This window comes from Anguilla anguilla, chromosome 2 (assembly GCF_013347855.1).
Source record: "Anguilla anguilla isolate fAngAng1 chromosome 2, fAngAng1.pri, whole genome shotgun sequence".
NCBI lineage: Eukaryota > Metazoa > Chordata > Actinopteri > Anguilliformes > Anguillidae > Anguilla > Anguilla anguilla.
In genome coordinates, this window is record NC_049202.1 from 68,737,139 (window position 1) to 68,752,478 (window position 15,340).

A 15,340-nucleotide genomic window follows, 5' to 3' on the forward strand; every position below is an offset into this window, starting at 1 on the left:
CGATTTTTTAGTTTATCGGGCGAATAAATCGAACTGGAATTTCGGTTGGGTGAAACGGACTCTGCTTCTCTCTCGCTTTCAGTCGAACGAGAAGGCCGTAAAGAATGTCTTTTACACAACGGACAAATTGCCTTCATAAGGGTATGGATTATAGGAACCGGGCTTGTTAGACTAATAAATCTAAAATACTCCCTTTGTCGGGGCACCTCCTCGGGGTGTAAATTAAAGTAATTGCTGTCCCTGGCCGGTAAAATGATGGGTGAGATGCGCTGGCGTTAATTAAGGAGCGTTTTTGACAGGCAGCGCAGGGGTGTCAGGGGGGGCGAGCGGGGTCAGCTTTGGTTCTGCAGCAGCCCTGCGAAAGGCAGCTAACGTTTACTAGCCCGGTAACACTCCCGCACCCCCGTCCGCTCGTTTTCAGCGCAAGCCGTTTCGGATTTCTCCACGCTGGCCTGTAGTCCTGTGCCCAGCCAACTTCTCAAATTCACGATCTGTCCACCTGCAATTAAGCTCTCTCTCCAGCTGAAAGCTGCCGTAAAGAAGTCTCCCCGGAAGATGCAGCTTCACGTCTCCTCTCCGGCGTTAGGAAGCCTGGATTTTTTCTGGCGAGCTGTCCGCGTCGTCTTTATCATCGCGTGCACTCTCTCTCGACGTAGCGCGGCTTCTTTCCGGGGCCTGCTGGGGGGCATTAAGGGAAAGTCAAACACAGCTGTGAAAGCAAGGGGCCGGGCGGAGAGGCAGCGGCGCTCCAGCGCAGCTCTCCCGCTCGCGCCCGTTCGTGCAGATCGCCCCCTGCTGTCAGCAGGGGGAACTGCGGCCCAGTGGTTCCGCCGTCTCGGTTGTGAGAACGGGCACAGGCAGGCAGGCCGGGCAGCCCCCGCTGTGCGGGCTAATGGTTTGCCGCGCTCCGCGGAAGAAGAGCGGCAGGCTCGCCCGTCTGTTCGCAGTCTGAGGGAGATACATTATAAAGCAGAGGCAAGGGGCCCACGGGAAAAAGAAAAAAAAATCACCGAATCGCTTTTTTTTTTACAAAGTCTGAATCGGAGGCGGCATCAATCCGCCGAAATGGGATGTTTTTGGATTTGAAACATTCTGTTTCCCGGCATCGCTGGAACCCAGGTGTGGCTGGGGCAGGGGAAGGCTGTAATATGACAGAGAGGGTCTCTGCTTTAAACAGGTTTGCAGTGCCTCTCGATGCACCACATGCTAAAGCTGAAGAAACTGGATTCACCACTGAGAACATCCTAACATTTCCAGCGTTGTTTCTAACATCCAGCATGTGTAGAAACCACACTTATGTATTCTTTGGCTCGTTGTGAGGTTGAATAAACTTCCCATTTCCCCCTTATATTACATACAGTATGTTTTCAGGTCTTATGCGGGGGCTTGTGTGCCACATGCAGGCTACCCATCAGTGCTGGGCTGAGGAGTCCTGTTCATGTGTGTATTCGGGTTTTTTTGTTTCTTTCAGTTACTCAATAAGAGAGGCATAATAAGCGAATCAGCTGCGTACAGCAGTGCTGCTTCAGTCACAGATTAGACCCCAGCTAAAGCATTCATACAGAGACACAAGAGCAGTCTTCAGCAGTTAGTCATGAGCATATCGGGAAATTTGACTAGATAAAATCAATAAATAAATAAAGTCCATCCTTTCCCACTCTGTTTTAAAGCACAGGGACGTTCACGATCAGAATTTGTCGTTGTCCGAGTTTGAGATTGGCCGTGTGTACACACCCTACCCACGTGCCAGAGACCCGTCCATGGGAGAGGGCACGGGGGGGGGGTCAGGGTTTCGGGTCTGGGTCCGCTCTAACCCTGTGTCCCCCCCCCTCCCAGGTGATCCTGACGGAGGTCTACACCACAGGGTTCCAGCGCTCCTTCTCCGACGAGGAGGACCTGACCGGCATCGCGGAGAGCGATGTCATCTACGCCTTTCAGGCCCCCCCCCTCTACGGCAGGGGGGGCTCCACGAGAATCTCAGGTAACCATAGCAACACCCCCGACCCCCCCCCCCCCCCGCCCCCCTTCACAAGGTCCCTTCGCCGTCAGACGTGCCAGCAGCGCGAGGGATTGGACGTGGCGATCACGGTTAGCCGCGGGAGACGCTCGCTACGGCGACCGTAGGCTGTGAGCGTATCGGTGTCTCGGAGTCGTTCCTGGTCTTGACCTGGCACAGGACCGGCTGCTGCTAACTCCCTCTCCCCCCTGTTCCCCTGTTCCCCTGTTCCCCTGTTCCCCTGTTCCCCTGTTCCCCTCTCCCCCTGTTCCCCTGTTCCCCTGTTCCCCTGTTCCCCTCTCCCCCTGTTCCCCTGTTCCCCTGTTCCCCTCTCCCCCTGTTCCCCTGTTCCCCTGTTCCCCTCTCCCCCTGTTCCCCTGTTCCGTGGGGCCTCTTCTGGTCCCGGCTGAGGGTTCCTTAAATCCGCTCTCCTCTTCATGTCAGCTGTCGCTGTGACGATGTGCGGTCAGACGGCGCACCGTGTTTTTTTTTTTTTTTTAAAAAGCTCGCGGGGGTGGCGCGGCGGTGCAGTGGGTAGCACTGTCGTCTCACAGCAAGAAGGTTGTGGGTTCGAATCTCGGCTTGGGGCCTTTCTGTGTGGAGTCTGCACGTTCTCCCCGTGTCCGTGTGGGTTTCCTCCAGGTACTCTGGTTTCCTCCCACAGTCCAAAGACATGCAGGTAGGCTAATTGGAGACTCTAAATTGCCCACAGGTATGAATGTGTGAGTGAATGGTGTGTGTGCCCTGCGATAGATTGGCGTCCAGGGTGTATTCCTGCCTCTCGCCCAATGCACGCTGGGATAGGCTCCAGCACGTTCTGCGACCCTGCTCAGGATAAGCGGGTATAGATAATGGATGGACCCTGCTCAGGATAAGCGGGTATAGATAATGGATGGACCCTGCTCAGGATAAGCGGGTGTAGATAATGGATGGACCCTGCTCAGGATAAGCGGGTGTAGATAATAGATGGACCCTGCTCAGGATAAGCGGGTATAGATAATGGATGGACCCTGCTCAGGATAAGCGGGTATAGATAATGGATGGACCCTGCTCAGGATAAGCGGGTATAGATAATGGATGGACCCTGCTCAGGATAAGCGGGTATAGATAATGGATGGACCCTGCTCAGGATAAGCGGGTATAGATAATGGATGGACCCTGCTCAGGATAAGCGGGTATAGATAATGGATGGACCCTGCTCAGGATAAGCGGGTATAGATAATGGATGGACCCTGCTCAGGATAAGCGGGTATAGATAATGGATGGACCCTGCTCAGGATAAGTGGGTATAGATAATGGATGGACCCTGCTCAGGATAAGCGGGTATATATAATGGATGGACCCTGCTCAGGATAAGCGGGTATAGATAATGGATGGACCCTGCTCAGGATAAGCGGGTATAGATAATGGATGGACCCTGCTCAGGATAAGGGGGTATAGATAATGGATGGACCCTGCTCAGGATAAGCGGGTATAGATAATGGATGGACCCTGCTCAGGATAAGCGGGTATAGATAATGGATGGACCCTGCTCAGGATAAGTGGGTATAGATAATGGATGGACCCTGCTCAGGATAAGCGGGTATATATAATGGATGGACCCTGCTCAGGATAAGCGGGTATAGATAATGGATGGACCCTGCTCAGGATAAGCGGGTATAGATAATGGATGGACCCTGCTCAGGATAAGCGGGTATAGATAATGGATGGACCCTGCTCAGGATAAGCGGGTATAGATAATGGATGGACCCTGCTCAGGATAAGCGGGTATAGATAATGGATGGACCCTGCTCAGGATAAGCGGGTATAGATAATGGATGGACCCTGCTCAGGATAAGCGGGTATAGATAATGGATGGACCCTGCTCAGGATAAGCGGGTATAGATAATGGATGGACCCTGCTCAGGATAAGCGGGTGTAGATAATGGATGGACCCTGCTCAGGATAAGCGGGTGTAGATAATGGATGGATGGGAGGACCTGCTCGCGTACGGCAACCCGAGCGCACGCACCCCTGAAGCGGAGAGGGGCTTTGCTTCGTCACCTTCCCGAGCACCTCCGCCCTGCTCGGCACGTCCGCTCAACGTCTGCTGGCTCCCGAAATTTAAGTCCTCATCTGCCGCATCCTGTGATAAAAAAAAAACCCCAACAGCTTCATTTAAGTCAAGTCAAGTCAAGTTTATTTATATAGCACAATTCATACAATTGAGTGCAGTTCAAAGCGCTTTACATCAGTGGACAACAAGACAATTAAAATAAAAATAATTAAGACAGTATAAGTAGATTAAAAATAGTGCAAGATAAAAAGTAATTAGACAGCATAAATAGATTAAAAATAGTGCAAGATAAAAAGTAATTAGACAGTATAAATAGATTAAAAATAGTGCAAAGATAAAATAGGGTAGAAATACAAAACCACATTTACACTTGACTGTGACAGACTGTGTCTCATTCAGAGTGTCCCACTCACAGCTGCATTAGAACAGGCCTTGTGTGGGACCGTCTGTCATCAGCGAGGCTACGAAGTGAAATGTTTACTTTGGAACGGGGAGTGACGCTGGATGAACTGACCGGGCTGTGACTAGCTCTCTCTGGCGCAGTTTTCTGGAAGACCCGACGCTGTGTGCTGGGGAGAGCTGCATTGTGGGAAGTTGAATTTAGACTCATTTCGCTCCTGCTTCAGTTGGAAGACAATCTCCACCGCTTCTCAGTCTGAGCTTTTTTTTTTTAATGAATCACATTAATCAACTGCTGCAAGGATGCTCAGCTGGTTTGTAATGAAGGAGCATTTTCTTACGGGTGCTGAAACACATTGAATTAAAACATAGTTCTCCTTTTTGGCTCTGTCAGGCACATGTCACACACACACACACACACACACACACACACACACACACACACATACACGCGTGCGCTAGTGCGCGACATGAGCACACACATGCACACATACACATGCACGCATGCACATTCACACTCACGTACGCACACGCACATGCACACAAGGACACACATACACACATACACACGCACATGTACACATGCACACTCATACACATGCACATGCATGCATGCACGCTCACACCCACACACACCATCTCACCCGGTTGTTTTAAAACAGTCCTTCAGGTGAAGCTTCACTTCGCTGCTGATTTTCTGCCTGGGTGTGGTCAGCGTAACCGCAGATTGCAGAGATTGACAGACTGTAACGGCGCCGTTGCCAAGTCTGTGGCTTTAGTGCTGGTTACCTCACCTTTATGGAATTCCTCAGAACATCGTTAAAGCATTAAGCTCTGTCTAACGAAGTGCCCGTCTGTTGTTGGCAGGGGCCGAAGCGTTGTTTACGCACGTTGCCAGGGAGTTAGCGTTGAATGCGTTTCCCGAAGCGCGCTGCCCTCAGGTGGAATGTGCATCTCCGCTGCATATGAAAACAGGTTTCAGAGCTCCAGAGCCGCCTGCGTGGAATTCCCCCAAGGCTACGCTTAAAAAAATCATCAAACAGATCACTGACTGAGCAGTCTTTGTTTTATTATTAACGTGCATTCAGTCAGAACTTCATGTTTCAAGCTCCATTAATGCTACCTTAATACTTTTTGTTAGTCATTTAGCTAGCTAGCTAGCTAGCTGACTAACAAGCATCAAGTGGCCAACAACAGTGACTACAACAGTGATATTTTATAACTGCTTGGAGAATCCGCCAATCGAAGGGTATTCAGCGTGAGAGACCCCTGCAGACGCCCTTCAGCACGAGCAGAAGTTCGGCAGAAAAGAAAGACACAGATTTACCGACATTTTCGGGAGGTGATTTCTAGAAGGCGAGTGAGTTTTAGAGCGCCCTGACTGAACAGATTCTGGGGTTTAGTGCCCGCATCGTGTGAATCCACGAGACCTCCTTCACACAAAACGGCATAGCATTTAAAAAACCCAATACCCTTGCACCGAATTGGACGTTTCCTTTTTGCTACGCTGTGTAACGTTATAAACCAGATCCTCGTTCAGTATTTCTCGAGTTTTCAATATTTCTAAACGTTGAAGAGAGCTGTTAAGAATGTATCGCGAGCTGAAAGGAGGCGATTAAATTTAAAGGAACCTCACGCGTGTCGGTTTCTCCCGGCACGCGATACCGTTGTGACCCGGGCGTTTTTTGGGAATGAAAATAATGATGTAGCAGCGCTACGGCGTTGATGAGGGCGGCGGCGGCGGCGGGAACGGGACTGCGGGCGAGGAAGGGCGCGGGACGGCTCCTGACGAGCGCGGGCGCAGGTGGGCCCCGAAACCTCGAGGAAGATTGAGAGAGATAATGAGGCCGTTTGCATTACCTGCGGCCGCGTTCCCTCTTTGTTAAAGAGAGACGGCCCTTTCGGGGGGTGGGGGGGGGGTGGGGGGGGGGGGATGTGCGTGAGGACACACACGAGCGGCGGCGCCCTCGCCGACGGAAGGATTCGTGAGTCTGAGCGAGCAGGATTTCAGCCCTCATTCTGTTCTGGCGATGACACGGGTGAAGGTGCTGGAGGACCCGGGAGCGACGCAGTCCCGTCTGCTCACGCCTACCGAATTCAGGCTTCAGGTCCCCTACGAGTCTTCCAGCCGGGAGAGGAGGAGGAAGAGGAGGAGGAGGAGGACTAAGGGAGAGCTCTGGATTCAGCACGTGAGGAGAAGCTCCCATTGCAGGCATTTAGCAGATGCTCTTATCCAGAGCGACTTACGTTGCATCCATTTATACAGCTGGATATATACTGAAGCAATGCAGGTTAATTACCTGGCTCAAGGGTACAACGGCAGTGTCCTACCCAGGAATCGAACCCATGACCTTTCGGTTAGAAGCCCGGTTCCTTACCCACTACGCTACACTGCCGCCGGCCCCCTCACCGTTTCCCTCCCTGGGTTCTGAAACGCGCTCCCATCAGTCTCCGCGCGCGGCGTTGGCGGGTGACCTTCTCCCGGGTCGCCTCGGTCGATGCGCGGCTCCTGTCCTCCGTCTGGGATGGAGGGGGGGTGTGGGGGTTACGGGGGGGGGGGGAGGGGGCGACGCTGGGGCCAGGTGGTGCGGGAGACGGAGAGCGGGCTCCTGGCCTGTTCCAGGAAATCCCCTGTGCTGTGTCAGGAGAACGGCAGGCAGCAGGAGATTATCCCGCAGACAGAGCAGGCATTCCTGGGGCTTAGGCTCTGCGCTCCGGCGCAGCCCCACACGGGCTCTCTGGACCCCGTGTGACTGTATGAGGAACACCTGTGCAGTCCTGGAGTCAACCTCAGGCCAGCCTACCCACAATGCACTGCCCCTTCCTGCTGGGCGCGTGTCTGCTACCATATGTCCCTGTTATCAGCCTGTTTAAACAGGCAGGAGAATCGCCCTTATAAACCTTTATGGATGGCCGTAAATAGACCAGGTGATTAAAATCCGTGACATCACCGCTCTCATGGCCTCTGTGCTGTACATTAAGGGGGAGGGAATGCAAAATGGCTGCGGCCCCCCCCGTGTCACATGACCCGGCTGTGCTCACAGGAGAGCTTGTTCTTGCAGAGGGGCGGTCTCTCTGAGACGTGTCAGGGGTCAGAGGTCATCTGTGGAGTAGATCATTAGGCCGATTCGTCGTCCTCCCCTTCCCAGCCTCCTTCCCAGCCTTCGGAGAGGTGCTGCTCTCTCTCTCTCTCTCTCTCTCCCCGCTGCACTGTGGGGCGTGCGCTCTGCTAGGGGCCGTCCTTTCTCCTGTCACTCATCCACGGCTCCAGCTGCGAGAGCGGCTGCCCCTCCTCCCCACCCCCCCCCCCCCCCACCACTCGCTCCGAGCCCCAGTGGGACGTGTTTGAGAGTCTCATCATCAGTCTCGTTCAGAAGGGGCGCAGCGAGGTGGGCACACACACACAGGGAGATGGCACTGCCCATGTCATTACCCTCCTCTGCCTCATCCATCCTGGACCATGCCGCCATGGCGACACCAGTCTCTTTGTGAACCCCGCCGCAGCCGCGACGACGAGCGATAGTTCGAGGAGCGATAATTCGACATTCGATGCGGCATTAATCACGACGTTTCACAGACCCCCCCCCCCGGCCCGCCGACAGCCCCAAACGGGCACAAAAGGCTTTCAGTTGGGCGTGATCACTTTCTCCTCCTTCAGACGCGCGAAGAAGAGACGTTTAAAAAAGAGGAGAAGCGAGGGGCGCCTGGCTGCTGCGGTTGTGCAGCAAAGCTCTTCCAGCTCTTCCTCTGGACAAAAACAATACAGCGCTGTGTTCTGCGCCCCCCCCCCCAGACTCGTCCCGAACCGCTTCTGGCAGGCCGGTGCGCGGCCCTCATAAAACACAGAGCCGTGTTTCAAAGCAATTATGCCTTAAAATATCGGGGGCCTTCCTCGTGTTATGAGAAGAGCTGAGAACAAGTGCAGGAGATAATCAAATGTTATCCTCCATGGACCGCTCTGTACCGTACAGTACCGTAGTCAGGTAGGGAAGTCATTATTTCAGCTCTCTTCCTTCTGATCCTGGCCGCAGGCTTCTTACGCGTCTAATACGCGCGTTTGTGCGGCTCAACGTGACGTAAACTGGCTTAAACTGCAATACAGAAACAGCCAAAAAATTGGAAATCCAATTACTTCACTCTCTAAAAATATATATTTTTTAACTTCTTTAGAAGACGCTTCATAATTATAAAGTTGTAACATTTTTTATTAAAGGCTTCTTTTTTGTTGCATAAACAGGCAACTGCAGTGGTTTTTCCCTGAATTTTAAGGGCTTGGCTGATACTGTTCATACCAGCTTCAGGAATCCGACTGTTAATACCAATTTAAAAACCTGTCGTGAAGTCCAATAAAGCAAGACAGTGCATATGAAAACTGCATCTCTTTAAAAAAAAAAAGTGATTCTAAATATTTTCTCTAAACTTAGAAGTTTGTTCCCCATTTACTGCCTTTTTCATTGTCTGTTTGCTGAGTACCACTAATACTGTAAGTAATTATTAATTAACTTGCAGCTATGTATTTATCAACTGTGACCACAAATCATGGCCCATATAAGAAATGTGTACTGTAGGCATATAATTGTTTAATTGTATTATTGAAAAATAATCAAGCAAAAGCCGTGCTGCCTGTTAGCAAAAAATAATAAGGAAAGGGTAATGAAATCAGTTTATAACTGCAGAAGTGAGTTGTAACATATTTGTTGAAGGTTTTTTTTGTATAAATAGGCAACTGCTGCTCTTCATTTTAAGGGCCTTGCTGATACATTCATAAGTTGTATAATGCTTTCGTCTGGAAGTGACAAAGGTGTAATACCAGCTTCCCAAAACCGAATGTAAATACCAATTTTAAAACCTGACATGAAGTCTAAAAAATCAGGAGAGTGTATGAAAAGTAGATCTCTTTAAATTTTTAATTTTTAAATCATTTCTCTAAAATGAGAATTTGATTACCCATTTGCTGCATTTTTTGCATCACTGTCTGTTTGCAAGGTACTTCAAGTAGGCAATTCTTAATTAACTGGCAGCATTTATCAACAGAAATCTTGACCCGTATAATTGCAGTAATGTGTACTATAGGCGTATAATTATTTAGTCGTATTTATGAATAATCATCGAGCATATTGCCATGTTGCTCGCTAGCAAAAAAACAAAAACAAAAACAAGAAGGAAGCAGTAATGAAAGTAGGTTGGTATAATGTGTTATCCAAATGCCCTTCAGTTGTTTGAATTGTCGGTGTCCTGAAATAGTCTTGTATATTTCACCGGCGGCTACAGTGAAGCACTTTTAATTAATTAAAGGTTTCATTTTAATTAACGTCAGGAATAAAGTGTGTCTTTGACTGGAAGTGATTTGGCTGGACGTTCTATGCTTACAGTGCAAAGCTCAGAATTGTCCAGGTGGTACCTGATATGTATCTTGTAAGATATTACATTTTAGTGTCTTGCTGTGTCTCATTTCTGTCAGAACAAACCTTTTTTTTTTAACAAATTGAGTTCAGAGTGACGGAATGAGCGGAATGTAGTGTTTCATGTAGCATGGCTGAGGAGTTGGTCTTGTAACCTAAAGGTCGCGGGTTCGATTCCCCGGTAGGACACTGCCGTTGTACCCTTGAGCAAGGTACTTAACCTGCATTGCTCCCGTATATATCCAGCTGTGTAATTGGATACAATGTAAGTCGCTCTAGAAAAGGGCGTCTTCTAAATGCCTGTAAACTGAGAACTAAACTAAATGTAGTGTTTCATTTGGCGTTGAAAACATGTCAGAAAAGTGCCGTTAGCATGTACATTCTCCCCCGTTCTCTACAGAAACGAGGCAAATGGACTGCATTTATATAGCGCTTTTAACCAAAGCGCTTTACAATTGATGCCTCTCATTCACCCATTCACACACACACTCACACACCAACGGTGAAAGGCTGCCATGCAAGGTACCAATCAGCTCGTTGGGAGCAATTAGGGGTTAGGCGTCTTGCTCAGGGACACTTCGACACGCCCAGGGCGGGGGATCGAACCGGCAACCCTCCGACTGCCAGAAAAGCGCTCTTACCTCCTGAGCTGTGTCACCCCTATAACCGCTCCTACCTCCTGAGCTATGTCGCCCCTATAACCGCTCTTACCTCCTGAGCTATGTGGCCCCTATAACCGCTCTTACCTCCTGAGCTATGTGGCCCCTATAACCGCTCTTACCTCCTGAGCTATGTGGCCCCTATAACCGCTCTTACCTCCTGAGCTATGTCGCCCCTATAACCGCTCTTACCTCCTGAGCTATGTCGCCCCTATAACCGCTCTTACCTCCTGAGCTATGTCGCCCCTATAACCGCTCTTACCTCCTGAGCTATGTGGCCCCTACAACCGCTCTTACCTCCTGAGCTATGTGGCCCCTATAACTGCTCTTACCTCCTGAGCTATGTGGCCCTATGAGGCCGTCCCCTCAGTACCTCGGCATGCGTTCAGCGTCCCCACAGCCACGGACAGACGCTCGGTGTCCGACGGCGTGTCCCTCGCTCATAATCACGACCAGTGCGTGCTGGGAAACGTAGTCTCCGTGCGTTTTTCGCGGCTGGTTTCTGGAGCCTCGGGCAACCGCATCCCCGGGTAATAAAAAAGCCTGAAATCAGGATCCAAAAATTTGGTTAGGGAGGAAAGGTTATGATTCCCCCACATCTGTCAGAAAGCGGTCGCTCCGCAGGTGCAGACAGATTGTTTATCAATGGAATATGACCTGGTACGGGGACAGGTCATCGCTGGTAGGTGGTTGCAAAGCAAGTGCGTCCAAAGCAAAGTTCTTTGTTCTTTATTCTAAGCCTTTATTCTGTTTCTATTTAAAATGAGTTCTGGGCCCAGGAAATAGGAAACACAAATACTTTTTTTTTTTTTTTTTTGCTTCTTTTCTTATTCTGGATAAAGGGTAGTACACAAAAAAAACACACACAGTGTGCATATGTGTGTGTGTGTTTGTGTGGTGCTTATTCCTAGCCCTGCATCCCTGTTAGTTGTCAGCCTCTGTGCTTCCATTACTGGACGTTCTGCTGGTGCTGCACGGCATGGGATAGATCAAAATATAGTTTGGAGATTCACAAGTGGATGTTTACCCTAAAGTTGAAAGCGATTCTGCGAGACCTCCCCCAGAATGCTGTGTGCTTTCGAAGGGCCTCATATCTCTCCTCCACGGGCCGCGGGGTGCTCCTTGTCCCTGAATAAACAGCCTCCCCCCCCCCCCCCCCCAGGGAGGCCTGGGCTGGGAGCCACGGGTCAGGTGATGCACGGATCTGCCTGCCAAGGAACTGAAGGGTTTATCAAGTGTCCTCTGCGGAGGACAGCCGGGGGGGGGGGGGGGGGGGGGGCATAGGGGGGTGCGTGGAGCCGACCGAAAGAGGGAAGAAGAAGAAGAACCCCTTGGAGCGGTGCTGTCGCCACGGCAATAAAGGAAACCCCCCAGGACCACGGCGCCGAATCGGTTTCGCACGAGAGAGAGAGGAGGGCGAGCGAGCGAGCGGGGAGGAAGGGGGGGCATTAAAGGAGAGCTACCCCCCCCCCACCTCCCCCCCCCCACATCACTCCACTCTTTTCAGTCGGCAGTGAGACGTGGAGAAAAGGCCTTGAAATCCAAACACAGCACAGGACACAGAGAAAATGCTGAAAGGCTGGGCATGTTGAGCGCTGGAAGAAAAGCACTGTGTGCTCTCTAGAACACTCACACACACACACTTATGCACACACGCACACAAACACATACACACATACACACACACACACACATACACACACACACACACACATACACACACATATGCACACACACACACACACACAAACAGGCACACACACACACACACACACATATACGCACACACATACACACACACACACACATACGCACACACATACACACACACACACACACACACACACATACACACACACACACACAAACAGGCACACACACACATACACACACATGCACGCACACAAACAGGCACACACATACACAGACACATACACAGACACACACACATACAGAGACACACACACACACATACGCACGCAAACACGCACACACATACCCACACTCGCCCACTCTTCACACCGAAAAAAAAAGGACCAGTTTCTGTTTGGTCCCGGTGGCAAAGTGGCCAATGGGCAATTTCTACTGAAAGGACGAAAGCACCACCTGACATTGCACAACATACAACTCACAAAAGCAACAAGGGCTGATTCCAGGAATCAGAAACCTTCCGGTATCATCTGGCGATCGACCGCGCCCTGCAGTCGCTGCACTCGCGAAGCCTCTTCCTCCCGCCATTTCGCAATTCCCTCAGTTGTTTTCTTTTCTTTCTTTCTTTTTCCCTCAGTTAATGGCTAATGGGTCGCTGCTCTTTGTTTCCTTTCGCGCCCTTGTGTCACGTCAAGGGCAAAAAATTTTTAACGAGCCGTTCGGATGCGCCGCGTGGCTGTGTCGCGCAGTGTCAACAGACCGAGCGGGGAAGAGGAAGACCGTGATGTGTGCACTGGAGGGGGGGAGAAGTAATATTTAAAAAAAACACAGGTCCCCGTGTTTGCCTAGCGCCGGAAGCTTTGCATTTTCATTATGGACCTGTCAGATGGGGCTTGAGTGATGGCGGCTGATACGCACGGTGTCGGAGAGGCCTAACGGGAAGGGGTGATCTGAGCCTCAGGCTGAAGTCTGGCCTCCTTATTCCATTGCGGCTGCAGCAGGTGTAAGGCCATGTAAAGGGTGCTGTTGCGTGTGTAGCGCAGTAATCCCCATGTGTCCACGTTCATCCTCACTCTCTACTGCACATGCATTCGTCCTGACATTACATTACATTACAGGCATTTAGCAGACGCTCTTATCCAGAGCGACTTACACAACTGACAGATGGGCTATGCTAGTTATTGCATTTATCAAAATATTGCACGCAAACAGATTCTCCGTGAGAATATTTTTATTTCGGAGTCACCCTCTGCAGCAGTGAAATGACATGCTGTCGCTCAGCATTTCTGGAGAGCCGACTGTAGAAGGAGAAGGGTAGAAGGGGTTCAGAATGCCGTCCATGTCAATAGACCAGTTTGGTGGCCTCATGTTCTACAGAGAACACAACACCCAGGTTGTAGTCATCGGGTGAACTCCCATTTTAACTATACGCTTACCTCACACTTCCAAAGTGACTATGCGTCATGTGTTATGAACCACAGAAATGTTAATAGTGTTGCAGGCTATTCGCATTGAGGTGAGCTGGTGTTGTACTCTCAGCTTGCGGTGGTTCTGAAAAAAAAAGCAGGCTTCTGTGTCCCAGTGCATTGTGGGATTTGAAGTTCATCTGTGTAAGAGGCAGCAGCTGCTGCAGGAGCCCCTCCCCATCCTCCTCTTTATTATTTTTTAAATCAAACTTAGCGGTTCCCTCAGCAGTGAACTGCACTAGCAATGCTCCACCACTAGGTGGTGCAAATACCCATCAAAGCCATCACGAGGTGGTCAGAAGTGGCGTTAAATGATTCCCCTTCAGGCCCAGTTTAATTTCCTGCCGGTTATTCCGCTGATAAATTCACCAGGAGCGCTGGGAAGGGATCGGGGCCTCTCTCTCCGAACGAGAGCAGGTGAGGAGCACGGTCGGAGGATCGGGTCTCTGCCGGGGCCAAGCCGTTTAATTAAGGCAGTCGCAGTGTTTTAGGGGGGGGGGGGTCCGGTCCCAGCGCTCCAGGCTGGCTGGGCAGGCAAGGTGAGAATGAAAGTCTGATTGAAAGTGTGCCTCTCTCTCTCAGCGGGGGAATACGGGGAGCACGGCTGAGGCGAACCTATCAGAACAGAGTTTATTTAAATCTCATTTTACTCTTCGCTGGGTATGAGAGGGTAGTGATGGGTTACAGAACCGTCCTCCTATCTCCTAGAATTTGTAGATGTGCATATGGTTGAGCTGAAAATGTGTTTGTTTTTTTTTTTCCTTCTTCTTCTTTGTTTCGTTTTCCAATTCAGGCGTTTTGATTGAAACACAAATCAGGTTTGGCCTTTTGAAAGCTTTCACGCGGCACGCTCAGAAAATTTAGCGTCGGTCTGAAGCCGGGAGACGGGCTCCGATTTAAAGGCCAGACAAAAAGGCTTTTGAGGGGAATGAAACATTCGGGTTTGGACGTCGCTTTGATTAGAAAAGAGAAAACCTCCACGGATTTAATGGCCGAGCGAGAATTAAAACAAGGGGAGGGAGCGCACATTTCAGGTTACCTTTTAGCTTCCGCAGCCAAGGTTGTGAGCTTTCACCGAGTACAACAGCCATGGATTTTTAAAATTTTTTAAACGAGTTTAAAGCACAAAGGTTGACGTCAGTGATTACGGGAATTGCGTGACGCGGCGAATCGACCACGTATTCGGCGTGGGGGGGGGGGGGGGAAACGTTAATTACACCTCGGGTTCAGAGACGGACCTCGAAGACACGTATATATATATATATCCTGTCACCCTCGTCCGGCCTGGTCCGGGGAGGAGCGGCGCTCCCGCAGGTCGCGGTGGACGTCCCAAAAAAAAGTGTGACGTTCTCCGCTTGGCAGTGATTAATCGCGCGCCGGGGCTAAACAAGAGCGTTTAATTAAAACCCCGAGATAATGCCAGTGTAATGTCACAGAGGAGATGCGTATCTGCCCCTCTCTGCCCCCCCCCACCCCCTCCACCAACCCCGCCCACCCCCACACCCACACCCCCACACACCCCCCCCCCCCCCCCCCACCGTCGGCTTCCCCTTTTGATTAATCGCGCCGCGCTATTGGCTGACGCGCGATGCCGTACGTGATAAAGCTGCCAGGTTCTCCGGCGGCTGCCGCCCAGCACAGTGAGGGAATGGCGTCTCTCGCTCGCATCTCTGCCTGCCTGAGGGACATCCAGAGCTGGATGGATAACCACC

The 15,340-nt window shown here is 50.8% G+C and overlaps 1 protein-coding gene across 1 annotated transcript in view; it reads left to right on the plus strand.

Moving 5' to 3' along the window:
- Positions 1 to 15,340, plus strand: part of usp43a (ubiquitin specific peptidase 43a) — a 142,939-nt gene that overhangs the window by 82,957 nt on the left and 44,642 nt on the right. Inside the window, exon 6 of the mRNA XM_035406605.1 lies at positions 1,837 to 1,981. Within this exon, the coding sequence (XP_035262496.1) occupies positions 1,837 to 1,981 (145 nt within the window). The remainder of the gene's footprint in view (positions 1 to 1,836; positions 1,982 to 15,340) is intronic.